The sequence below is a fragment of the Seriola lalandi genome, unplaced genomic scaffold, assembly GCF_002814215.2.
Source record: "Seriola lalandi dorsalis isolate HSWRI2012SDOR001 ecotype SW California unplaced genomic scaffold, Sedor1 jcf7180002054330, whole genome shotgun sequence".
In the NCBI taxonomy this organism is placed as follows: domain Eukaryota; kingdom Metazoa; phylum Chordata; class Actinopteri; order Carangiformes; family Carangidae; genus Seriola; species Seriola lalandi.
The window spans coordinates 1,191,662-1,219,207 of NW_019524883.1; the positions used below are offsets into that span (position 1 = coordinate 1,191,662).

Consider the following 27,546-nt stretch of genomic DNA (forward strand, 5'->3'; position numbering starts at 1 on the left):
TGGGGGGGCTTCAGATATTTTAAGTACCAACACAACAATGTAAAAATACTGTTACAATTAAAAGCCCTTCATTCAAAATCCTACTTAAGTAAAAATACATAAGCATAAGTATTTTCAAAAAAGTAATATAACTCTAAAAAGTACTTGTCAAAAGTACAATATATAGTAAAATATATGATTGTTAATACTGCATCAAGGTGTGAGCATCATTTTAATGTTAATTTTGAGCTATTTTAAACTACTTCATGGACAGTTAAGTAGTTCAGCCAGTAGTTACCAAACTTGGGGTCAGGCCCCCCGCAGGGGGTCAACAGATAAATCTTGAGGGGTTTTGAAATGATTAATGTGATGGGAAAGAAGAAAAGAAAAAGTTCTACATTACAGATATATTTTCTTTTCTTTTTTCTTTTTTTTACTTGGATAACTTGAGCAGTTAATTAAATAAATTTAACTTGACTAGATGTCAGCTGAATGTAGTGGTGGAATAAGTACATTTCCTTTTGAAACGTGGTGGAGAAGAAGCAACAGTACAACAGTACATCATGATTTTACTAAAGAACAATACTTGAGTAAATGTATTTAATTACTTCCCACCACAGACCATGTGTAATCCTTTTAGTTAAAGTTAAATCTCCAAAAGTACCATGTTTGGAATTCAAGATTTTCACCTATCAATGATGGTTTACTGTATAATGACATCGCTGCATTTGGTAAGTGAGGAATAAACAAATTTTTTCAGGGTCTGGAAAACACCTGACTGTTGGCATGGACTGTAACAAAGATACAATCAGATAATGCGGGAACCTGTTCTCCCCTGCGGCCCCGGCTGGTCCTGACTCACCTGGTTCCATTGACGTGTTCGCCTCTTTTCCCAGGGTTCGGCGCTGCTGACCCCACCCATTCTGGCTCGGTGGGCTCGGGACTCTGCTTGGAGGCCTGGCTGAACCCGCCGGGCGACGTCATCTCAGCCTTCATGTGCATGGCTGGGGCTGCGGGGAAGGGCGGCTCGAAAATGGGCTGATCCTCACTCACCACGGACAGCGCTTCCTGTCCAACAGAGCCACAGAGGTCAGTGTCTGCCATCAATGTGTCAGGTCACAACCTGTGGAAACTCTTTTTTTGTTTCCATGCACAGACTCAGTTTATTCCACTGAAGATGCTTCACTAAACATAAACAGAAGTAAAACCTCAGTGGCTATAAGAACTAACAAAACCAGCACAACAGATTATAAAGATGGAACTTTAATCTGAACTTTATAAATCAAAAAAAATCAAAAAATAAAAAAAAAATATATATATATATATATATATATATATATATTTAACAGTGGAGCCACAGATTCAGACAGATTTACTTTTTTTAAAACTCACTCTTAGTAGAGAAGAAAACTTCCAATTAAGGATTAAATTTTCTCCCTTTTCTAATGGAAATTGTGAATCACGAAATCATTAACCATACTTTGCAGAGGATATACAAAAAAAAAAATTACAGGAAATAACATCTCCTGTATCCTAGCTTCTTAAAATACTGACTGGAGAGTAAAATGAAATTTGTAAATGGTTTCAGTATTATTCACCAACTATAGAAAACTGGCTTGAAAGTGTTAAAACAACATGAAATGTAAAGACAGACTGTCCAACACTGTCCAAAAATCAGTGTCTTCAAAAATCTGGGGAACTGATTTTCTATTAATTTGCACACAACTTCTTTCCCTCTTTTCTGCTGCATCCTTTTGTGGACTATTATAAATATTTATAGAGATACATAAAGATTTGCTGTTTTAGTTTTGTTGCTGTGACATTGTTTGTTTTTCTTTTCTGTTGCTCTGATGTAACTGTTATTGTATAACCGACAACGTTTCTTCATTGCATGTTATAATGCTTAAAAGTTAATGGTATTCCCCTGTTATTGGTGCAAAAGGTTCAGGTTCAGAGGTTATCAAACCACTGGGAAAAACACTGAGGAGTGAAATGGCAAGTGAAACTATGTGTGAAGGGAGTCAGGAGGCTGGCTAATCTTAAAGAACATCAGTAGCTTCAGCCACAGTTTTATTTTGTCGTTAGAATTGGGGTTGCGAGGGGGGAGGAGGGGTGTTAGCTCAAGGTGGAGTCTAATCAAGATTTTAGTCCGTCTTCCTGTATTCAGCACCTTCAACGAGGCCTCACAACCAACCCAAGGTGGCACTTTCATCTCACGCAAACACTGGACCTGTTGTTCTGTCTGCTGCTCGAACTAAGCGCGTGCATTTGTAATGCGTGATGCGACCACAGCAGTCTAAGTGGGTGCAAGTGCGTGTTTGTTTAGAGGAGTTGAGCATTGTCTTCAGGCCTTGTACGTCAGTGCCGTGCTTTGTCAGTGGCCTACAGGAAACCTGGCCGCCATGTGCGGAGGAACCTTTTGGCACAGGCCAAGAGAGAGGAAATGGTGGAGGAGGGGGGCACAATGTAAAAATGTGGGTCATTTTAAAGCTGGAAAACAACACTAAAGGCCTGTGGAGAGGGGGTCGGGTTCATCGGATAGCCAGAAGAGCATAGCCTTGATTGAAGTGCCGCCTTCGCATTGTTTTTATTTTCTCTTTCCTTTTTTTTTTTGCCCTTAGTGGTTTTTTTTTTAGCTCAATTGTTACTTAAGCATTGTTAATCACATCTTAATGCATGGCACACAGTTTGGCATTTCCTTGAGGCTGCAGAGAAACTGATACAGAAATCAACAGTGCATGTGGGGTCTCAGCAACCTGCTGCTGCTGCTGCTGCTGCTGATGTGTAATGGGTACGCCCATTTTGAAGAAAGCACAGGTAAAAGGTCTGAGTAAAAAATTTAATAAATAAATAAATTTAAGTTTGATTTCAAATTAAATAAAAAAACCCAATAAAAGTTGCTCAAGATTTAAAGACACAAAAGTATATGGTGAATTACAAGATTTAGCATTTAGCTCTTGTGAAACATAGAATGGCTAATTTTAAAACAATGTCCACATCAATGTAGCAGAATCAAAGATGTCAACTTAATCCATGCATTCTTCTTTTGGTGCCTACATTACCCACAATGCAACTTGATTGTCGAGAGTTCTGTCGAACATTCACTCAAGCGACATCATTTGAGACTTCACACAGCTCCCTCTGGAGCCACGAAAGTGTTTAGGCAACTTTTTTCCACATATGCAGTGTTACTCTGCTACTGCTACATTATATTTTATTCTGTAAAGTAAGGGCTTTAAATGTAAAACATAGTTTTAGGTGATGGATATCTGATTCTGCATGCTAAGCTAAAGTATAAAAAAAAATCTGCATGTCTTTTTAAAGACAGAAGTGTTTAGCGGGACTTCATTTAGTCCTGCTCAGCTTTCTTTTGACCGCACTCCCTGTTTTCTTCTTCAGCTGATTGTCTCCCTCTGACACGCTGAGTGCCTTCAGAGGCCCATCGCTCTGCAGAAGTGAAACAGTTGGCTGAAAGTGGGATAAAAGAGGCTGTCGACAGCAAATTCTCATGAGAATGCAAGATAGTGAACAGTTGTATCTCGTGGTTAAAGATGATTTTCTACAGGTTTTTTTGTTGGTTTTTTTTGTGCTCAACGCACAAAACTGTTGATATTATCGTGACTCGAAGACGCTCATCACATTCAGTTTTCACAGTATATTCAGTGACAAGCTCATGCTTTCACAACCACAAACACACTCCCGCTCTTTCTTTATCTTCCCCTTGCGCTCTCTCTCTCTCTCTCTCTCTCTCTCTCCCTCTCTTTCTCTCTTTCTCTCTACCCTCTGCACACTGATACAAATATACCAAAATGTGGCCTGACCGCTAATGCCACAACTGACTTCCTGTTCAGTGTGTTTCAGCCTGTTGCTCAGTGACACAAAACAACTTTTAAAAAAACATGACCTTTTTGAAGCTGATGCTGCCTTGTGCCTTGATGTCCTAAAATTTACACCGGTTATATTCAGTTTGATAGTAAACATGTAAACCTCTTCACTTGCAGTGAGAGAACAAATGTGAACTCCTGTATGGAAACTTTTCAAACATGGCTTTAAGTCAGCAGCTTTGCAGGTTGCATCATGCAGTCTTGCTCAAACCAAGACCTTGTTTACGACATTGGGGTTCATCCTTCTTATATGTTTAAAAAATTAACACTTTAGATTCACAGTTTAACCACAGGAAAAAGACTAAATCGAAGTAAAATACCACCATGTTTGACTTTAATTACCTAACCTGATGCAGTTTAAAAGCCTCAGCTCAAATTTTCTACAGATTTTTAGCACAGCCTGGATGCGATATTAGGTGGTAGTCATGTTGTGAATCAGACATGTTTTAAAAAGCCACAGCTCAAGCATGATTACACACACAGGAAATCTGACCTCTGCATTTAACCCATCCATAGTGAACACATATACATTTAGGAGCAGTGAGCAGGTTGGGACACTTGCTCAAGGGCACTTCAGCCATGGATGCCGAGGGAGAGGAAAGCGCTGTTCATTCACTCCCCCGACTCACATTTCTTCCTGTCGTCCAGGGATTCGAACCGGCGACCTTTGGGTCCCAATCCTGCTTGTCTAACCTCTTGGACACTCTGCCCTGCTCTGTGCCTCTTACCGTGAAGTTACATAAGAAATTCTGCTCTAGAAAAACATGTCAAGCGAAGTTTTTTGTAGATACGATTTCTTTTTTCTTATGTAGGTGGAGCAGAAGCCTGAGCAAGTGAGCGAATGAGTAAGCGAGTGAGTGAGTGATTTCACTAGTTTTCTAGTGTTTCTTGGCTGAAGTCAACTTTGAAAACCACATCTGGAAACTACAGCTGCAACTAGTGATTATTTCCATTATCAATCATTTAATCTGACGATTGTTTTCTCGGTTGATCATCTGGTCTGTAGAAAACATCAGAACATTGTGAAAAATGCACGTGAATGCCTGTGAAAAATCCTTTAGAGGCCAAGATGACGTCATCAAATGTTTTTTTTTCTCTGACCAAAAGTTAAAACCCCTGAAGGAATTCAGTTGTTGTGATAACAAGGTAAATCAGCCATTCTCACATTTGAGGAGCTGGAACCATCAAATTTTTGTCGTTTCGAAAATGACGACTAATCAATTATAGAATAGTTGCAGAATCTGCTGTTGATCGGTTCATACTGGTAACCTAAAACCAGCGGTTCCCCGGGGGAACGCAAGATAAATTGGAGGAATCATAAAATGAAGATCAAGATAGGAAAGCAGAAAAACTAAATATCTGCTGGACAAAATTTTCTTAGCTTTTTTTTATATGACTTTAAGGGTAATTTTACATCTCTGGGCCTTTAAAAGTGAAAGGAAGGTGATTTAAAGGGATTTTTTTGGTTGATTACAAACCAAAAAAGTTGGGAACCAATGGCCCAAATTGCATCGAATGATGTGGTTAACAGCTACTTTCTTACATCTTTATAGACAGGGAAATCAACCCTTGTCCTTGTTTGGAAACACCAATAATCGATTTCCAATTTGTAATGTGCTAATAAAGAAGCTGATTAGTGACACATTTTGGTCCCACCTACAGTAAAGTGCACTGCAGCCTTAAAAATAATTCCTGTTTCATTCATGCTGTTTTGGTCATCCTGAAACTGTTTGTGTGTGTTGTGGATCGATGGAGATTTGATGTGAAATCTCAGATAGATTTGAAACTTTAGAGACTAATACTGAACTTATATGACTTTTAAAAGCGGTGCCACTCTCAAAGGGTTGACAAAAAAGATCTTTTAAAACTTGTAGAAACCTAATGATTTGTGGGGACTGTGTGTTTTAAGAAATGAAAGTGCTGTGTTTTACTGAGCACCCGTTTACACTTGGCTCCAAATACTAAGTTTTTCTTTTTAATTAAAGGTGTCAAATGGGTGTCAGCTCCTGTCAAGGCCATATGGGGGCATATTAGATTAAAAACCCACGCTCACACAAAATAAGGTGTAGCCTACAATAACAGGCCATGAGATCAAGTTGTGCAAAGGCAGGTCCCTGTGTCCTCGCTGTGTCTGAGGCAAGTGGCAGAAAGCAGAAGTAAAAGTTAAGGCAAGCTGATTTTGCAAAGGCCTGAGCAGCTGCGCTTTTCTGCTACACAAACAACTGTGCGGTTTTCACAGCTCGGAGGCTGGCAGCACGCAGGCCTCTGCAGGCCGCAAACACACAGCCAGTCCCGTTAGAGCGGCTTCACCTCACAGCCTGTGTGAGCGGACATTGTAGAGTTTAAACACTGCAGCGCCTCCGTTTGTCCACTTCGTTTCTTTCTGGAGAGGTTTTGTTGCTTTTTTGACTTTTCTTTTTTTTTGGTCCAGGGAACGGAAATGTGTGCGGAAAGTCTGAGGTTTGAGACAGGAAGCCTGTTGAGTTCAGATAACGACACCTGACAAGTGCTCCCGTTTGCAGCTATAAATTACACTTAAAATAACCTCAAACGCACAATCTGTCTGCGACAGAATTCAAGAGAATAAGTATCTAAATAATAATAAGTATGTTTTACCACCGAAGAATCACATTTCTGTGCCAGAATTGAAACAGCAAACACGTAAATAAATTCTAAATTTATGATTTTGTTTATTCATGAAGTTTTTGTTTGACGATATCCTCATGCTCAAAATTATACTGCGTTGAACCTTTTAATTACCCCCTCCTTTATCTTAACAAAAATAATGTAACTGAATCTATTATTGTCCAACATGCACCAGTGTGTGTGTGTGTGTGTGTGTGTATAAATATATATTTGTTGAAGTAAAACGAGAGAAATGAGTAGCTACAATTATTAGTTCCTCAATCTACTGAGGCCCCTTTTTTTCAAAAGCCTTTTTAAACTGGTTTTACTAAAGGCTGAATCCCACATTCATCATGGTTGAAATATCAAGTAATTAGTAATAAATCGTTTTTAACAAGTTAGGACTGTCGATATTGATATTTCGTCGAAATTAGTAGAAAATACTTTAAAAGGCTGCAAGAATATGTTGTTGCAGAAATAAATTAAAAAATAAAATAAAACCCTCCAGGCCCGATGTGGCATATCAGACGCACATTCGTTAAAAAATTGCATGGATTTCTATTTACGGCCCACATCAGCAGATTAAAACATGTTTGCCTTTTCCCTCATTGCGCAATAATCAGTTTTCAGTGTTAATTTCATTTTTTTCAAAAGTCGATTTGAATTGCGGACGTGGAGGCCTTTATTTCTGCGTTTCTTAGAAGGTGAGATATGGAAACAATTAACGGCGTTGTGGTCGTCAGGAGAAGATAAACAGGTGTAGCTGTAATAGTATGAAATGTGAAATACCAGTCATCTGATGGGAACGGGTCCTGCTCTCTGAAAGCAGCTCTGTATCCAAACCGATCCATGGCGCCTTCAGGGACACCTGCCTTGTGCGCACCAAGAAAGTCCTGCATGCCTTCATTAACTTACTCTTCGTTGAACAAAAATACGTTTGTCAGTGTTCAATAATTTCACTTTCTGCGCCTTATTTTTGTTGTTGCTGTTGCGGTTCCGTGGACAGTGCCAGATGAGCTCGATTGAACAAAGCAATTAAAAAAAAAAAAACGAAAGGTGTGCGTTTGGAAATCCTCTTTTACGCGTCTAACCGGCCACCAATTTGTGTTTTTATCTGAGTGTAAAGATGGTAGTGGTTAGTTGTGTTATTATAGAGCCGACATACAACCACGAACGGGAAGGAAGAGGAAATTTTGTACAAGAAGGAAAGAGTGGGGAGCTCGCATCACCGCCTTGACTCTCTCACTCAGCAGACTCAGGGCTGGTGTGGGTGGCCGCCTGTCATTTTCACCGCCAGCAGCAGCGTTAGAAACAAATCAAACTCACCTTTATCGTACAGTCCATCGCAGCAGCCTCGCAGTCTTTGTCATTTAGTCGTTTTTGTAAATGTAACAGCTGATTTAGCCTCTAACCTCACTTCAATTCATGCAGCGGTGCATTGGCTCTATGGCGCAAACCATTGCAGTTACAATTTTTTGCTCACAGACCATAACCGGATGGCAGGTTTTTTCTCTTCTCTCTCTCTCTCTCTCTCTCTCTCTCTCTCTCTCTCTCTCTCTCTCTCTCTTCTCTCTCTTTTGCTCTCTCGAAATTGGGAAGTGAAGTCACACTTAACACTGAAAGCATGAAGCGGCTTCTCATGAAACCAACACTGTCTGCTCAGAAAGAAAAACAAAAAGCTTTCTAGTTTGTGAGTGTATGTGTATGTGTTGGATTAATGCGTGGAATTATACTGATGCTAAGACATATGAGGTCAAAGCCCATAAACTCCCATGTTTTCGTTTGAAACAACAGATTTGTGTGTGTGTGTGTGTGTGTGTGTGTGTATTTTTTGCAGTATAGTTTAACCACAGTGAAAATGAAGGGTCATTGAAAAGTCCACCATGTCAGAACAAAAATAGCTTTTGTGGTTCCAACGTAAGTTGACATGTTTTTTCATTGACAAAGGGTTTGACGTAGTAATAATAATAATAATCATCATCATCATCATCATCATAATAATAATAATACAAAATATCTATCAAATTAGCCTTTGTGCTTTCGTATACATGCATGAGTAAATAGCCTCTACAGGGTTATTTACTGGTATTTGAGTGTAAATAAAAAATCATGAATATGGTTATTTTTAATCTAAATCTTTTCAGTGCGTGGGTGCTCAAACGTTGGTACAGTTTACCAGGGAGGAGAGATGGGTAAATGTGCAGAAAATGTTTTGAGAAACGCCTGTAGCTTGTTTTATTTTCTTTCATTTTATATTTTTTGTCATTGCATGTCTAATGTTGGGTCAAACTTAATCAAATCAGTATTGGTGTCTTTAAAACAGCACCAGTTTTTCAGTTCGGTTGTTCTTTGTATCTTGGAGAACCTGCCAGAGTGTCTTCTGTCTCTTCATGTGATCCCAGACTGACTCCATGATGCTGAGATCAGGGCTCTGTGGGGGTCCAACCGTCTGTTGCAGGACTCCTTCTTCCTCTTGTGTCTGACGACAGAAGTTCTCCCCCGATTATCACACTTCTCTAACATCCTCTAACATCGATTAACCATTTCTTTAAAAAAGGATCAAAATCAATGCAGCAGAACCAGAGATATTGTCCTTTATATTCCATACATTCATCTTACTTGTCAAAACCTGTCACTTTCATTACCCACAATGCAACATGACCATAAAATGCTGCCTACTTCAGTCAGAGTATTGACACTGACAGAAGCTATTTTTCTTTGATACTTTTCACTTAAAGCTGATATTTACGTAAGCCTTCATCTACTTGAGGAACATTTTGAATGCAGGGCTTTCTAAAGGACTATAATTTTACATAATGGTACTTATTAAAAGACCTGAATATTTGTTACATCATTGTAAATTGTTGAAATCCTTTGGAAACAGCTGGAAACATTCAAAAAGTAGAAAAGTAGAAAATACTGACTTTTTAAAAAAGCACACAGAGAGATCCTCGGTGAGGATATGAGGGATCACAGGTATATGAGCTGGCTGCACTACATTAGATATAGATGTGTTCAATCAACGGATTATGGTTGATTTTTCGAAGTAAATTAAACTATTGATACTTTTCAGGAAGCGTCCGCTCCTGAGTGCCATTAAAACGGTCTTTATTCTGATTTCCGGCTGATGTGGCGCGTTTGTATTCAGCTGACCCCTCAGAGTAATTATCCCCAGCCGATAGCTCGCTGCAGACGGTTGTTAATCACTTCACGTGTTGTGTAACTTTATCCCGGTTGTGTCCTTGTGTTGAGGCGAGGCTCCCAATCACGACTCTCGTCTCCCATCGACGCGCACGATTTCACCCGGCTCCACTTTTCCAGATGGAGCCCGGCCCTCAGTGTGTGTGTGTGTGTGTGTGTGTGTGTGTGTGTGTGTTTTCCTCCCTTTCGGAGGAGAATAGCAGAGATGTTTGTTTATACAAGGCCCTGGCCTCGGCCTTATCTGCTGCAGCCACTCACGCTGTGATTTCAGACTTTCTTCAGCAAGTACTTGGGTGTTTTTTTTTTTTTTTACGGGCCATTGTTTTGGCGAATGGTTTCTAAAGATACAGAGTCTTTTTTTTCTCCCACCTCATTAAAACCTACTGACAAAGCTCTGATTTCAAAAGCATGCACTTCATCCCCACCCAGACTGCGGCTCAGTTATTCAGGCCCGCCTGTCAGACAATCAGAATGACCGCAGCTTTGAAATATGTTAAGGCCATTCAGTGATAGAATAAAAATACACTGATTGATGTTTCCAACCCAGTGAACTATTGTCTTTGTGTCCCATCCTCAATAGGACTGCAAATGTAGGGACTATTTGATTATGTTTAGGCTTTAAGAAGAGCCCCCTTGATAAAAGGAAGTAGATCAACAATATACTGTAACTGGTCAAGTTGTTCATTATGATATATCATATAGGTACATTTTATGAGACATGCTGCTTTTAGGGATGATAATTATTTTCATTATGAATTAATCGGCTTTTTTTCTTTTATTTATTTATTTTTTGGATTAATTAATTTTTTAGAAAATAGTAAAAAAAAAAAAAAAAAGTAATCAAAAATCATGTTATCATCATTATCTTCAAATGTCTTTTTTTGTCCAATCAACAGTCCAAAACTGGAGAATATCAGCTGGAAAAAAAGCTGAAACTAGAAAAAAAAAAGGTATTTTTGCTTGAACAATTAGGCCTACTTAAATGATTTCTCGATTAAATTAGTTTTCCAATTAATCTTCTGTCTATCAACTAATCGATTAACGGACTAATTACTACCATGACTTTAAGGAAACCACCAAAAAAAAAATCACATTAGAGAAGTTTGAAACCTGCAGTGAGGAAATATCTTCAATTTGTTTATTTGTTTGAGTTCTTATGAACATGTGGTGAGGGAGATAGCCTCATTCTCAGTTGTTTTCTCCCCTGTTGATCAATGAGCATTGTCCCTGGAAAAATGAACTAATAGAATACAAGTGAATAATCACATATTTTAAAGGTATGGTTTTATCTGTAGGGCTCTGTTTATACAGGGGAACTCAGCAATGAGTCAGTCACATGACTGTGTTGTTCGGAACAGGAGATTTATTGTAGGGACTGTTTTCAGTAATAAATGTGTCATACATTTACATTTTGGGTACAGAAAGCACCAAACAGATATTAAAATAAAAAAGCATTTCTTCAAACACTAATGAACTGTTTTACTTTATGAACTTAAACTGACAAACAGTAGGTAGTTGTGGCATGTGCCAAAGCTTGGGACCCTACTACTTAATAACCCCCCTTTCACCAAGATACCACAGCTTGCACATGCACCACAGGTCCAGAAGCTCAAGGATTTTTCAATCTCTCTTCCTGGAGATCTCTTTTAAGTCCTGAGATATTTTCAGGTTGTCTTGAACACACACCATGTTTATCTGCCCACAAATCATCAAGGATGTTCAGGTCCGGGGACTGTGAGGCCCCGTTCCAAAGGTTTCATCTTGTGTTTCTTGAAGTAGCTCATGGTGGATTTTGAGATCTGCTCTGGATCACTGTCCCGATGAAGAAGCCAGCCTCTTTTCAGTTTCAGTTTCTCGACTGACGGCAGGACATTTGCATCCATAATTTGCTGATATTTAGTGGAATCTGTTCTTCCCTCTGTCCGCGCAGTGTTTCCTGTGCCACTGGCAGCCACACAACCCCCGAAAGTGGAATATTTCCACCCTCATGCTCAACAGTAGGCAAAGAGGAAGGAATTACATACTGAGTTAGTGCACATGCCACAATCACTGTTTTTTAAGCTCATGACATAAAAAATACCTGGGCATGAATATTTGAAGAAAGGCCCATTTTAATGTCTGTTTGCAGTTTAATGGTTGTGTTTTCTTTTCACTTAAAAATAGACAAAATAAGGATTTTTTCCAACCTTTCACTTATAACTGAATTAGACTGTATTGTAGCTTTTTTGTTCTTATAAATATTATTATTACGAGTCTGCGGCATTTTCCTCTTTTAACCTCCATTTTGATTATTAGCTAGCACATATAAACCAGTGAGTATTGTTTTTTTTATTTTTATGAATGAATCTTTGGTTGCTAGGGGGAAGCGATATGGGGGGGGGGGGGGGGGGGGTTTGACGTCACGTGCTGTTAAACAAACGCTGGTCACGACGCAAAGCGGTCACGCGCCCCTCCCACCACCTCCCTACTGGTTTATAACGGGACCGGTCCGACCGGACACTGGCCACACAGTTGTATAGTAGCGTGTAAACGTCTGGAAAACAGCGACGAATAGAGAGAGAAGGGAAGAAAGTGATGTACTGGGACACTGTCATCAAACCTGGAGACAGACACACAGACAGCAAAGACTCGGAAGTAAAGGTAGGTTTTCAATTGAATTTCATTTATTTTATTTCCTCATTGAAAATAAAGGAAATAATCCAGAAAATGATTTCATTCATTCATTGCATCCAGGTTACAGCTTCTGTTGCCTAGTTTGTCTTTAATCATTTATCACACTGAATCCTACTAAAGACTGAGTAAGCTAATCAGGTTTTTTCACTAGTTTCCAACATTTTATAAAATAAATGATTAATTGATTAATCAGAAAAATAATTATTGATGATGAAAATAACTGTAAAATGCATCCTTACTCTTGTGGCTGTAAAAATGTATTGGGACTTTGATGTTCTCTGTCACTGGTTATTTTTGCGGAGGCTAGATTACCAACCTGGCAAACAGGACAAGTCACCAGGGGTCCCAGACCCCCAAGAGCCCCAAAAGTCTCAGGTTTACTTCATATCATTTAGGTCTACGTAATCTGAATAATTGAAAATTTGTTATAAATTTGAAGCACATCTTGTGGCCCGGTCTTGTAGAGGGACTCAGCCAAAAAACTCATTTGATTTGAAGTTTTATCAATTTGCTTGAATTCTTTCTGGGTGTGTCAAATAATTAACACTCAGAAAACCTTGGTAGGGGTCGTATTATTCCACAACAGAAATACTGCAAGACTGCAATCAATGATTTTTTTATTATTAATCTGTTTGATAGTTGTTGTTTTTTTAATGATCGATTGATTGTTTAATGTTTAAAATGTCAGCAAATAGTGAAAAAATGCTGGTCATTATTCCCTGAAAACCATCAAACCTTCACATTTGAGAACCTGGTACCAGTGAATCTTTTGGCATTTTAGCTTTAAAAAGTTAATCATCGAAATTGTTGCCAATTAATTTTCTGTCAATTGAGTAATAAACTGATCATTTCAGCTCCTGAGTACTGGCTGGTTTCTGGCTGTCTGGGGAAATAATGAAATTGCCAAGGAATGGTGAGGTTCACTATAGGGGCCCAATAACAATATTTTGCCCCAGGACCCACAGGAGGTTAAACCAGCCATGACTGTTGCCTCTGCCTCTAGATATTGATCAACAGTAAGTGCTGAAACTTGCATTAATGATGAAACTTGTAATCACATGGCTCTTTCAACACAGATGGAGATTTGCCAGACTGGATATTACACAGAAGACTTCAGGACACAGGAAGTGCCAGCTGGCTTCGACTTTGCATCCTATGGTGAGTTTAGGGAATCCCTTGACTCTGTGATGTTGCTGCATCACAAGTTAAACACCATGACTTTTGTCCTGGTGATAGTACGAGGTTTAAACTCTCAGCGGTGAGCAGCCCAGTCAGATATAAGGACAACATTTTTTTTTTTTTTTTTAATGTTTGTGCGATCTGTTTCCTCTGAACCTGAGCAGCTGAAGGACAGAGGAAATATTTTCGCAGACAGTATCATCACAGCTGTCAGAGCTTTCTCTGTGCGACCTTCACACTGGGGGCTCTCGCTCAAACCCACAAGCTGTCAGGATAATGGGGTACTGCTGTGTACTGCTGTGTGTGTGTGTGTGTGTGTGTGTGTGTGTGTGTGTGTCTGAGTGAATAATGCTCAAATGGGCGGAGGTAGACAAAGACCAAGACAAACGGGGTGGTCAGGTTAAAGACACTCTCCATGTTGCACTCCCCTCCCTAATCCTTTCCTCCAGACTTCCTCCTCGAACAGATTTAGAGACCCCCCCCCCCATCCCTCCATCACTACTCTGTCACACTCCCTCCACTGGCGTTTCCTCCTCTCTCTTCCTCTCCCTCCCTCCCCTGTTTCCTCCTCATAGCTGCCCCCATCCATTGAGCTGAACAAACCTGGGGTGCATGGGCTTGAGTGCCTGATGCTGATTCCACAGTAAACAAATTGCTTTTCCTTGTGTCAACATCCACCACAAAGATAATAACCCAAACTTACAAATTCATCTTTCCTCTCTTAACGACTGTTTCCCTGAGCTGAGCTGTCGTTTAAAGGACCATACCAAAGATTTAGCTTTTTTTTAATTGTACAGTATATACTCTTAGGTTCATTTCCTGCCTGTAAGGCAGCCTCTGGTTTCAATTCATTTTTATCATGGTAAGAAAATCTACTTGCAGAGACTTAAAAGTTGCTCGAAATGCTGTAGACAGTTGCTTTTTTCATCTTGATACTGTAATTTAGCTGTGAGTGTGGTTATGCTCATTCAGCGGGCGCTCCAACATTCGAAATTTAACACTCAGCTGCCAAAAAGTCATGCGCTCACAGCTTGAGTTGTAAGAAAATCAAACTAAAAAGACAAACAGTAACTAAACATAGGCATCCTGAAAAAGATGATAGAAATTTATTGCTTTAAAAAGTTTGCTGTGCAGCAGCTGACTCTCGTGTCTGACTTTCCCCATAGTGCCTGTCTTTGACCAAAAACGGGTGGATAAGTCTTAAATGCAATGAAAATCAAGCAAATTTTGAGTCTCTGCAAGTGAGATTCCATCCTGTGCTGCAATAAATGGAAACCACTGGCTTCCCAGTTAGGATGAAATTGATCAATAAACATTTGGCTTTAATGTAAATTATATAGGATAAAAACCACTGGTATGGTCTTTTTTACAAGCATGAATTGTGCTTCTGCCCTGCCTCCATCATCATTCACTGACTCCATCTGTCTGTATTGTGTTTAACCTCCAGACTACCATGGTGAAGACCTGTCTTTTCTGTTAGACAGTAAAGCACCTGCACAGCAGCAGTATCCAGCAGAGAGCAGCTACCCAGAGCCACCAAAAGCTTCTCATCCTTACGACACCAAAGGTTAGAGCCTCAAAGTATACCTTATGGTCACATGTCGTTGTTGTTTTTGACTTTTATCACAATATTTGCTCTCTTTTATTTTTCCCTCAGTAAGCACCAGTGACACTGCTCTCTTCAACCTGGACTCATACCAGGAGTTCAACTGGTGGGCCTCATATCCACATGGTGAGTCTTGGACTCTGTAGTCTCACTCATGTACCTGAATTACCTTTTTAGAAGGACTTCCTTTTTCTGACTGACTTTCTTTATCTTTAGCAGATGGACTGACAGTAGATCAGTCTCAAACTGGATTCCAGGGGTCTCCACAGACATACCAGAGCCTGGTGCCCCAGAGTGGACAGTTCAGCCCAGCCATGGAAGACAGCCACAGCCCCTTTGTAACTGGAAAAGGATCAACCGCGTTACAAAGTAAGAAATTTCCACTCATGGATATTTAAAGAGAAAAAAAATCACCCTGCCAGTGGCCTGGTTTATCAGTTCAGCGTGTAATTCCTCTCTTTGTTCCAGGTGAGACAGATCAGAGCTACTATGACTCTGACGGACAGAGGCACTCGTCGTCCTTCTGGCCTGATTACTCATCTCCCAGTTTCACTGCCCCACTACCACACCCGCCTCAGGCCTCCTGCCCTGCCAGCTCCAGCCCTCACTCGTCAGAGCAGTACTGCCCCCGTATGGCCAAACGCAAAAACACACACCCACAGAGGCCAGACCGGGAGGGCCACATGACCGGAATGTCAGCTTATCCAGGTTGGAATATACTGTCTTATCTATTACGTCTTTATCAGATGAGAACACTCTACACGTTTACAAAAAATATATTAAAGTTCCAAGAAATAAGAAATATAGATGTTTCTCTCTGGTCCTGAAGTGCTGTCATTTTGGACACATGAGATGTTCACCTGACCACAGAAAAGTGTGTCGTCCTTTGCTTCTCTAAATGACTGAGAAAAACATTCATTACATTTATGACAGTTATCACTTAAAGGATCTGAATACTTCCTGGACGACTGATTATTACAGGTTAATAAAAATCTGTTGCCATTATAATTCCAAATTGCCTCTTGCACCCAAACTAATCAATGTATTTATTCATTTATTCATTCAGGTTCTGGTCCAATCCAGTTGTGGCAGTTTTTACTGGAGCTACTTTTGGACTCTGCCTGTCGTACCTTCATCTCCTGGACAGGAGACGGCTGGGAGTTTAAGATGTCCGACCCCACAGAGGTAAGGAAACATCTTGTTTTGGATCAAGGCCACTGCTGACTACTACATGACAGTAGTGGAACATAACTAAGTACATTTACCTAAGTACAATTGCGAGGTACTTTACTTGAATATTTCCATTTTATGCTACTTTATACTTCTAGTCCTCAACATTTTAAATGCAACTGTTTTACTTTTAACATTACATTACATTACATTTAATTAATAACATGTAGCTACAACTTACTCAAGATTTTACATAATTGGTCACGTTTCAGATGTTTATTAGTTGTTAGCTGTTTGACCGAAAACACATTTTCACTCTAAACTTCTCACATGGTTTGATGTACATAATTGTTTGATTTAAATTAATATAAATCAAACTATTGATATTTAATAAGTTGCAAGAAAGCAAAGATGAAAGAAGAGTCCAGATGTGAAAACAAAGTTGTGTAGCAGAGCTTTGTTTTCTTTGCTGCCCCTTAACCATCTCATGACCTCTCAGATTTATCCTGTGACCCTTTGGAGGGGCCGTATATAAAGTAGTTAAAACTAGCTCTGTCTCAGCCAGCTGCAACTATAAAATACTGTGCATTTATATGTGAGTATTTACAGTCTAATAATGTCATATATGAGTGAGTACGTTAACTTTTGATAATCACAGTATATTTTGCTGTTAATGCATCTGTACTTTTACTTAAGTATGATTTTGAATGCAGGACTTTAAATTGTGACCCTATTTTTACCTCGTTCTATCATATTGGATTTGAGTACTTCTTTCACCTCTGCTACATGGAAGGTTTATTCAGTGTTTTTGTGAGGTATAAACACACCTCAGTTCAACTCTTAAGTGGTTTTCTTTCATTCCACAGGTGGCCAAGCGCTGGGGACAGTGCAAGAACAAACCCAAGATGAACTATGAGAAGTTGAGCCGTGGCCTGCGTTACTATTACCACAAGAACATTATCCACAAGACGGCAGGTAAACGCTACGTCTACCGCTTTGTCTGCGACATCCAGGGCATGCTGGGAAAGACGGCACAGGAAGTACTGACCAGTCTGAACGTTTTGCCCACAAACACCGAGTCGTGGCAGTGCCCTGGGGTGCCAACGGCGGTGACGTCACAGTAGGAAACGGGTGCCTGGACTGGAATGGTGCTGCTGGCTGAGAGTGACCAGCATATTTTACCAGAGTACTACATCCTACAAAGGGAACACTGCCTCTTCAAGCCCTGGCTGAACTACAGTATCCTCGTAGGGTGATGTTGTCACAGTCAGACCAGGAACCAGTTTGTAGATGCTGCATTTCAGGGAAAAAAGAAATCATAAATTCACCATGCAGTCAGTCTTTAAAGATAATGTTACCTTTTCTTAAATAATAGATAACACTAAATGGAAGTCTTCCAATACCTGACCCACAAACATAAATCTGCTTAACCTCAGGGCTAAACAACTGCAGCACAGGAACTATCCAAGTAGCATTTGAAGCACTATAAACACATGCTTTTTGCAACATCTGGGGCCATATTTTCATTTGATGTGTTTGTAAGGAGCTAATGATTTGTAAATACTGTTTATATGAACCCATATGTAGAGTTTTGTGCATTTATATAATTTTTTTTTAAATACAAAACTCATGTCTACCTCTGTTGATAATCGGAATAACAAACTGAGATCATTTTCTGGCACTCACTGTGAAAGTTTTAGCCTGTGTGATGATTGTTTAGTGTAAATAAACTGTATATAAACATAGATTTGTGTGAAGAGTCTCACTCCATACTGTACAAGCTGTTTCATCCTATGCAAAATGTGTTTAGTTTTCCATCCAGAATCTACATTTAATTATGAAAATATTAAAATGTGTGTTTCTGGTACTCATGCATGGGGGGTGGGGGGTAGTCAGTGTATGACAGGAGAACTGATTAGCTTAGCCTATAGCACACAGTATAAGCTAAAGGCTTTACTTCCATACATAATGCTGCCTTCCTGTGCCACTCGTAATTAACTTGTAGGGGAGAACGGGGTTGGTAGTCACATTTTTTACTTTTATTTGAATCCCTAGAAAACTGTATCCTTAATAGAGTCACTTTCAATCTGCAGATGTGTAGTGTCAAATATGTCTTGTTTGGGGGTTGGTTGTCATAAACTATGGGGTTGGTTGTCCCTATGTGATTTTAATGGAGAAAATCATTATTAAAAATGAATTTAGAAATGATTTCATTGAAATGCAACAACCTCACAATATCCTGGAATGACATAACATAAACAGGAAAATAGAACAATGAACAATAATTTTTTAACAATAATTCATTAGAAAAATAGTAGTCTGAAAAATCCTCCTGTTGTAGCATAGCTAAGAAAAAACCTCTTTTTTCAACAGTTTATAACAGCGCCCTCTAGTGAGCGAGTTTTGATGAATTTGATAACCAACCCCGTTCTCCCCTAAGTGATCAGAAGTCGTAAATTGAATCTCATTTACGTCATCGGTTTACGTCAGTGATTAACTTAATCAAAGATCCTCTACTGTCTCTGATTTATTGCTGGTGACAGGAAGAGGGCTGTAAAGTCAGATGTTACATTCACATCTGGAAGCTGTGTGCGGGTGAAGTTCATATTTCCCAGCGGACGTAAATGCATCCTCCCTCCTTCCTGGACGTCTCCTCTCCCAGTTTATTCTTTAACAGAAAAAGGCGGAAACGCGGCTGTCTGCAGTCCGAGCGAAAACTCTCAGATCTCCCAGAAGTCGATGAGTTAAGAAATGGCCGGCAAAAAAACTGTTAGGATTATTATAGCGGAGACGCTGGAGGACCTGTCCAAGGCCAAATTTGACAAGTTCGTTCACCATCTCTTGGATCGCAGGGAAGACCCGCGTGTCAAATGCAACAGTGTTGAGGGCAAAGATTATTTAGGTGTCACCGACGTCCTGGTTTCAACTTATACCGAGACCGGAGCTCCTCGGGTGGTTTGTGAGTTACTGCGGGAGATTCGCTGCAACGACGAGGCAGACCGACTGGGTGAGACCGCTGTACACTTCCGTGGTTAATCGCCACATCAGTGTGCTACAAAATAACACCATGCTATCGAGAAAAGTAGCTCAACCAGTGCCACATAGTATCTATTGACTGTAACCGACATTGCAAACTGATCTTTTCTTAGACATTTTTAACAAACAGCTAGGAAGACATTGGCTGATGTGCTTTCATTTTTAAAGCCACATTTCCCGCCATTACGTGGACCTATAAAAGGAATTAAAGAGGTATTCATAGAGCCCGAGTCTATATTGATATCTGAGTTTACAAAAATCAGATAACAATGTATCTAATATTTTTTTCACATCAATGCAGTACACACATACACAAATGTAATGTATGAACATTGACTTTCCATATATGAAAAATATGTACATTTAAAATAAAATGTATGTAAAACCTATTAGAAATTGGAACAAATTCATATATTGACATATATGTCTAGCCCATACAAATATGTATGTTTATGTATGTATGCTTATATTGTAGACGTGTTACATAAATATTATGAATAATATTATGAAATAAAAATTCATCATATAGATATTAATTAATGATGAGTAAATAGTAAACTCTGTGCAAGGAATCTGTTTGTGCTATTAAGTATACATGTTTCTGTTTTCACAGAAAGAGAACTAAACAAAGGACATTAGACATCTCATTGGACGGTGAGTTGACCTGCCAAAGATTTTGTTTCCTGCATGCATCAACATTATCAACATGTAAAGAAATGTGCAAAGAATAGAGCTGCAATACAAATGTAACTTTTCTTAGATGTTTTACAGCTGACCCTCAGCTGGAGCCATCATGGTTGGTAACGGTACACAGTGACTGACTATACACCTTCTCAGTACACACCTCAATGTATACCTAATATTAAATTATACTAATTATTAGGAGGAAATTAGGAAAATTATAGGAGGAGAAAAAAAATAAGAAATAAAAAATTACATTTCAAAAGTTTCCCTCTAACATGACATATCCACTAACTCCAAACAAGATCCAACCGCAAATTTATCTCAAAGGAAATTACTTAATGGGTCAGTATTCATGAAACATGGCCGTTCATTTCGCCACATTATAGTTATAATCCTTAAGATTTTCATTAAGACATTGTTGATAATATTTAGGATCAGTATTTTTATTCTTTTGAAAAAGCCATATAATGTATTTACATTTAATAATTACCTCTCTCTGTAGTAGTTTTCCTTATTTATAACCGTCAAATCAGATCACAGTGGCTCATGGTGTGGTTGACCAAAGCTAATTTAGTGGCTAACTTATTCATTGAAATGAGTTTGTTTGAATTCAAAGGTCTATTTGTCAAATTCACAAACAATAATGCCAAAGGAAATTCAATGTGACATGCTGCTTAGGCTGAGCGGTAAACAGATACACCAGCTGCTTTTCCGTCGTATTTCCGTTTATTATATAGTTATAAGGAGTTAAAATGTGTCACAACACAGCGTAAATGAAGCATTGTGGTGCTACAGATGTGCCACAGCCCACAAATGAAGATAAGCATAACTTCAATCAGGAAGACTCATTCATTCACAATTCTCTCTTGCTCTCTTCTTCTCTCACCCCACTTTTTGTAATCAGCTGACTTCAGGTGTTTTCGGTGCCAGATTTCACCATGGTCTCAGCCAGCCAGCCAAGTTGCCGCTGTCAACATCAACCTCCAGGCTTCATATGTGTGCCCAGGTTGAGATCATCAGAGTCTAAAGATCTCCAGTGCTCTCTTCTTCCCATCACCATCACCAGTGTCTAGTCCCAGTGGGTTTCCTATACTTCGCACAGCCTCACCCCCTTTTCAAATACGATGACACTCACTTTTCTGCTTTTCTGCAAGTTGATTTGTTGACTCAGAATTTTTTTCTCACATTGCAATCTGCCAAAATTATCACAATATGATTTTTTTTGGTTTAATCATATTCAGGATATGATGTTGGACATAACCTGGTGATTTATACGTCTGTTTCCAGTAGCTTGGTATCTGTGCAGGAGCCTCCATATCAGACAGTTTCTGCCATTTCTGTACTTTGCTTGCATTTACAAATGTCTTGACCACACTATTATCCAATATTTATTGCAGCTCTATTTTTGAAAGTTTTTTTTTTTCACTATATAATGCATAGTTCAGCATTAAAATAAATAAATCAATTTATAAATGTTTACAGCCTAATAGCTCTGCGTTAAGAAATAATCCTGTCCTATAATATTAAGTGTCCTATAGTATTTTCTATAATATAAATTTAGAGAGAACATCAACAGTATCGATCTGTGAATTAGGAAGATCTGAATGGCATTTACAGACTCTAACCAAATTTTCTAACAGCAACATACATACACACGCATATATATATATATATATATATATATATACATACGTATATATATATATTATATATATATATACACGCATATATATATACATATATACATATATCAAATTAAAGCTGTATCGCTTGATGTCCTGTGCATGTAATAGAGCACACAAATGAATATCAATCAAAGATGAATTAAATATTGGGGGGAAATTTCTTAGAGTAAAATATATAGCACCTAATTTATGTAAACCCCTTTTGGGTCCCAAGACCCAAAAGTTTTTGCAGTTTCAAAGTTGTCATAAAACAGCTGAATCTGCAAGGCATCTTCTTCTACAGAAAATAGGGGACTTTCTATAAAAATAATAAAATAGGTGGCATCTCTCAAATCTGCACACACACCTTCCTTGGGAATATACCTGGGCTTACAGATGTCTGCAAATTATTTTTTTGTATAATACTCTTCAGTGTTTCCAAAATGGGAACATATGCAAACGAATCTTGTGCCAAGCACTTTTTGAACAGGCTCAACAAGTCCCCATTTCTCTCTTAAGTGTTTGTTTAGTTTTGCTTCTGTATTTAAAGGTGTGAATGGATTTTCCGACGTTTGGAAGGATTGTTCTATTTTGCTCCTATTTTCTGTATCCTGTGGAGACAAGCACTGTAAAGCTACATCCTTTGCAGTGGCGGCTGGTGAAAAATATTCTAGGTGGGGCTGTATGTGCCAGAAGCTTTCAGAAACTATACCAATAAAAGAACCCAAACCAAAAGATACCATTGTTTTAGGGATAAACAATAATAATTTAATTGCCATTTAGAAATCAACAGTTTTACAGATAATGACAATGATATGAGATGTATATTAGTGATTACTCTTAATACAAAATTAAAGTTCTTGAGAGACATTTACAGTTGGATGATGATTAAAAATAACTATATACAAAGAAAAACTGTGTCATAGGAACATAACATGTAGCAATTGGATTAAATACATTAGTGAATACTCATAGTACAAAATTACAATATAATGGTATACTATAATGTTTACAGGTGGGTGGTGATTAAAGTTAACTATACACAGAAAAAGTGTGTGTGTCTGTGTGAGTATGTGTGAGTGAGGGGGTGAGTGAGTGAGTGAGGGCTCTTATTTGTACATGAACTTTGTCTCCTCTGTAGCACAAGCACCAGCTGACAATGAGTGGCAGTGTCTGTTGTTTCATCTGCCGGAATAGCCACATAATCTGCCCTTTTTATATCCTCCAGAATGCAATCTCGAAGAACCGACAGCATACAGTCCAAAAGTTCGTGTTGAACTGTCTTTGAGGTGCCTTTTAAACACAGTGGCGGTCTTCAGGTGCTCCTCTAATACACCGTCCAGCGAGCCCACAAGGTCGACTAATCCCCGAAAAATGCCGGGGTTGTCGGACGATGCTGTCTCATCGTGGCCTTGCAATGCCGACTCAAAAGCTCCACAGAATTTCACACAATCAATGATCCTCGATCCAGCTCTTCAATTGTGTGCTCTGACCGCGATCCTGTGTCCTTCATCCAGCTGCGCAGCTATGCTAGTCCTGCCTAGCACGGCTAGCTTGACGGCGTTGTTCATGTGCACCTTCAAGCATTCATGTTTTTTAATCCGCTCTGATAAATGTTTTAGGTCTCTAACTCCTGTGACAGTCCATGTGATATCTGCCCCCGGCATTTTAAAAAGTAAACACGGGAAGCAGAATACTGCATTTGCAAAACAACATCCAGTTAGCCAAGCCTTCATGTCATACCAGTTCAGAGAGAAGCTCCTCTGGTGAGTTTTACCTTTCTCCTGTCTGCTGTGTTAAATTCAGACCCGGCTTCTCAGCTCCAAGTTCTTTAACACAAAGTATTTCCCTTAAAGTTCTTCTTCCTTTCGAAGTGGTTTAGCAAGAGCGATTTTACAGAATTTACGGGTAGCTGAAGCTCTGCGTGTTCTTGTTCTTGTCTACTTGACGACGCCATCTCGATTTCCGACACTTGTTTCTGGTTGCTAGGATACTTACAGGCTTGGGGCGATATTTTCAGCGACCCAAGCTTAACAAATTTGATGACGCTAATTGGCTAAATTACCCGTTTTTTTGTCTCAGCAACAGTCTCCCATTGGCTGAGCTGCTGCAGTGCTGGGGCAACTTTTCTAGCGCCCCAGGGGAGAGGGGAAATGACCGTGGACACAAATTACCCCATAAGTAATGGTTTATATTATATATATATGGCTCGTTCTTTATAATTCAAAACACATTTATTTGTAAAATAAGCAGTAATCATTTATTTTAAACGATTATTTTGGAAAAAATAAAAATAAATAAAAACATTTAAAAATCACTTTCCATCAGGGAGGGCGGCGCCCTAGCGCCCCCTATTGGCCAGCCGCCACTGATCCTTTGCCTGACTGTGAATCTCAAAAATCACTTCTTCCATGGATGAGACAAACCTCACAACATTAGACTGACTTAATCCAGCTGCTTTGAGTTGTGCAATAGCAGTAGCACACATATCTAAAGTGCTGCTGTTGGACTTTGTCAACAGGGTAGATGTTGTGGCTGTCTCCTCTACATTAGCTGTCACCAGCTCTCCTTCATCACCAAGGTCTGCTCTGCTTGAATTGACATCATTATTAACCTGCTGGTCAATATTGTTAGTGTGTTTGGTGTTTAAATGTTTCCTAAACCCAGAAAAAGTTCCAAGCACACTGCCACATCCAGTCTGAGCACATTTAAGGCGAAGATTTTTTCCATCCAAGTAACCATGAACAACTCGTAAATGCCAAACAAGTGTATTTGCGCAAGTTAACTCAGTCTGAGAAACAAAACACTTCATGTCAAACAGATCAGTTCAAGTTCTAATGAAGCATCCTAGCCTGAACTTCTGCGTCACGTGAACTCTCCTTCACTTTGCCAACATCTATGTTGTACGCAGTGGTCTGGATGAACGTGAACATGTTGTACATCATGGGGTTGTATGTGGTGGCAAAAACATAATGCACCTTAAACAGTTCGTCAAAGGCACCAAGTGAGAAGGCCGACCTGCAAGTGATGGCATTTTTGTCAAGTATTATGAAGAACTGGTGGACTGCTTTCTTCCTTTGTCCTACAGCCAGGAGGTAGGGTTGTGTGCTTGTCGTAAACGGAATCAAGATGTTCTTGGATGTTGGTTCCTGTCTGAGAAAACAAAACACAAACACATGGCGAGACCATTACAATTACATGGTTTTAATATTACACACAAAAAAAATGTATGTGATCATGACCTGCAAAACTGAGGCTCCCTCAGTGAAACATCCTTGAATAAAACGTTAAATAAAATTAGGAACAAATACTAACCTTCTTGAAAACCACAAGATGCTTCTCTGCTTGGTAAGCAGACACCTTTCCTGGTCTCTTACGACCCTGGGCAGAGGGGGGAATCAGGTGTAACAGCAGCAAAATCGATGAGAGGTCACAGTCCCAACCTGTAACAACAAAAATGTGATGTTAAGTGGACCATCAGCAAAATTAAGTGATTCTGCAATTTCAATATTTTTTTTTTTTCACAAAATACCAAAAAGACAGCAGTTCTACATGATCATAAGCTCTCTATTTTTACTGACCTATTTTTCATTTAATATTTAAACTACTGCTAACACATCACCAGACACTGTTTTCTAAAACATTTCACATTTGGTGCTATTGCGCCACCGGGTGAGAGTGGGCGAGAGTAGCTGCCCTGCTCTGCTCAAGCAAGGCACTACAATAAAGACACAGTGCTTTGAACAGCAGGCTAATGTGTCTGTGAACCAGCAGGCATAGTAAATGTGTTTATCATTTTGTTATCGTCAGGGGCGTTTCTAGACCCCCTGGGGGCCCTAGGCAAGAAGGACCACGGGGCCCCCCAGAATCATGATGAATGAAGTCCAGGACTATGGATCAGTAAAGAAATCTTTTATTAAACAATTAACATATAAAATAAATAATAAATAACATAACTATCTGAATGCAAACTTTACATGCAATATATAAATAACAGCAAAACAAACATAACTGAAATGTGCAAAATTTTCAGAATGATAAAAATGCAACCAAGCAAAAAAACAAACAAGCAAGGAATTGAAGTGGAAAGGAAGAACTTAAAACTTGCTGTGATACCTTGGTCCTATATCCACAGTCCAATAGTAGGGCCTTTTTTTCTTAAAACTGCTGCTTGCGGGCCTTTGCTTCTGCAAATGCAGCCACTATGTCTAATTGAAGGTTAATTAAGTGTTCAGATATGTTTCTTGATTGGTGGTACAAGTTACAGAGTTAGAGTGGATCAATTTGATTCCTATAAGTGATTTTATTCCCCGCTGACCTGAAGGGTTTTTTTTGGATAAATTCTAGATTAAGGTTATACTGAATTCTATTTTTTTTTTTGAAATTCTTATTACATTTTTTTTTTTTTTTATTATTTTATGATTTTAGTATTTTAGTATTATTCGGAAATCTAGGAGTTGTCCTAAGTTTGTTATTTCCTTGGTTTATATTTTCTTGGTTTATAAAGGTGGGATTTGTTGTCTCTGTCATGGTTTGCTATGGCAGACACTTTTTGTTAGTTTTGTTTTGGAGTTTTTGCACTTCCTGTTTTATTTTGTATTGGTTTCCTTGTGTGTCTGTGTGTTGCTTCCTGTCTTGGTCCTGTGTCTGTGGTGATTGTCTGCCCCGCCCTAATGTGTTTCACCTGTGTTCAATCACCCTTGCCTCCCTTGTCTATATAGTCTTTGTGCTTCCCTTTGTCTGTGTCGGTTCGTCTTTTTAGTTCAGGGTTTGTTCACGTTTGTTCACGGCTGTTCATGTCTGATTTTTGGTTAAATAAACCTGCCTGCACCTTTCCCCAAGAGTTGACTGCATTTGGGTCCATCTTACCAAACATCCTGACAGTCTCTTTGTTGGTTCGTTTATTGAACTTCACTGCAACTTCAACTCCAACATCGAATGGTAAGTTAGTTGGCTCTGTCATTTCTCAATTTTTCTCATGAAAAATGCATTGAAACTTGCTTGTTTTTGCCTCATTTTAGTGTGTAACATCCCAATGTTGTGTTGTGCAATGTTTTTGTGCACTTTTATATCTTTTAAAAATGTGTTTTAAATTGCATGTTGTGTTGCACATGGACATGTTATGGTGTACATGTAAATGTGGACCTTCACATTTTATTTCCAAATTTCAATCTATGTCACTTAATGCTGAAAAATGGAACATGAGGCTAGTTAACTAGCTTCACGATACAACAACATATATTTTTAAAGTCCATGTAAAGTAAGAATAAATATGTGTTCTGAGTTTGACATAACACAGAAAAGTGTGTTGTTAACCACCCTGCCAAATTCGAATGATGAAAAAAATCGCCAAATATATGAAATTAGGCTTCAAAAATCAGCCTCTGAAACCCCGCCCTCAGCTGCTAGCTTGGCTGCTAATTCGGCTGCTAGCTCGGCTGCTAACTCGGCTGCTAATTCGGCTAACTGTAAACCCGAAAATCAGCAAAAATTAGGGTGAAAAACAGTTTAAGGCTCTATCGCCACAGTTCAGTACTGCATAGTTATGAGCCTTTTCACATGTTTTCTGTAACCATTTTCCAACATGTAGAATATGTTTAGAAGTCAATGAATTGACTTTACATGGACTTTAAGCTAATTTATCATGGTACATTTCTGGCTTTGCATTTTTGTAAGACCACAAAAGGCTGCTTGTAACTGCTTGTTTTGTTAGGCTAACTTTCCCTGGCTAAGGGATGTCAGAACAGCCTGCAATAAACTGTCTATTACTAATATTGTTGTCTGATATACTCTTGACTGATCACAAAAGACTTCCAGTATCCTGATGGAAAGAAACGATGGCTGG

General features: G+C 39.1%; 2 protein-coding genes across 8 annotated transcripts in view; one reads left to right on the plus strand and one right to left on the minus strand.

Annotated features, from left to right (window-relative positions):
- fli1rs (Fli-1 proto-oncogene, ETS transcription factor-related sequence) overlaps positions 1-7,973 on the minus strand; it is a 17,629-nt gene extending 9,656 nt beyond the window's left edge. For 2 of the 4 annotated variants that reach the window (XM_023407206.2, XM_023407204.2), the window contains exons 1-2: positions 7,815-7,973; positions 842-1,047 (exon numbers count right to left, since the gene is read on the minus strand). In XM_023407206.2, the coding sequence (XP_023262974.1) occupies positions 842-1,047; positions 7,815-7,832 (224 nt within the window). In that variant the 5' untranslated portion in view covers positions 7,833-7,973. Of the gene's footprint in view, positions 1-841; positions 1,099-7,277; positions 7,640-7,814 lie in introns of those variants that run through there. The other 2 variants (XM_023407205.2, XM_087174227.1) reach the window with 2 other exon arrangements.
- Positions 7,974-12,190: 4,217 nt separating this feature from the next.
- etsrp (ETS1-related protein) lies at positions 12,191-18,062 on the plus strand. 4 transcript variants are annotated; one of them, XM_023407123.2, is made up of 8 exons: positions 12,191-12,329; positions 13,439-13,520; positions 14,989-15,108; positions 15,199-15,273; positions 15,364-15,516; positions 15,616-15,855; positions 16,214-16,332; positions 17,184-18,062. In XM_023407123.2, exons 1-8 carry the CDS (start codon positions 12,264-12,266, stop codon positions 17,439-17,441), a joined length of 1,113 nt encoding a protein of 370 aa, XP_023262891.1. In that variant the 5' UTR covers positions 12,191-12,263; the 3' UTR covers positions 17,442-18,062. The 4 variants fall into 4 exon arrangements, with proteins under 4 accessions (XP_023262891.1, XP_023262892.1, XP_023262893.1 ...); XM_023407124.2 differs by having other exon boundaries at positions 15,367-15,516; XM_023407125.2 differs by having other exon boundaries at positions 15,022-15,108.
- The last annotated feature ends 9,484 nt before the right edge of the window (positions 18,063-27,546 follow it).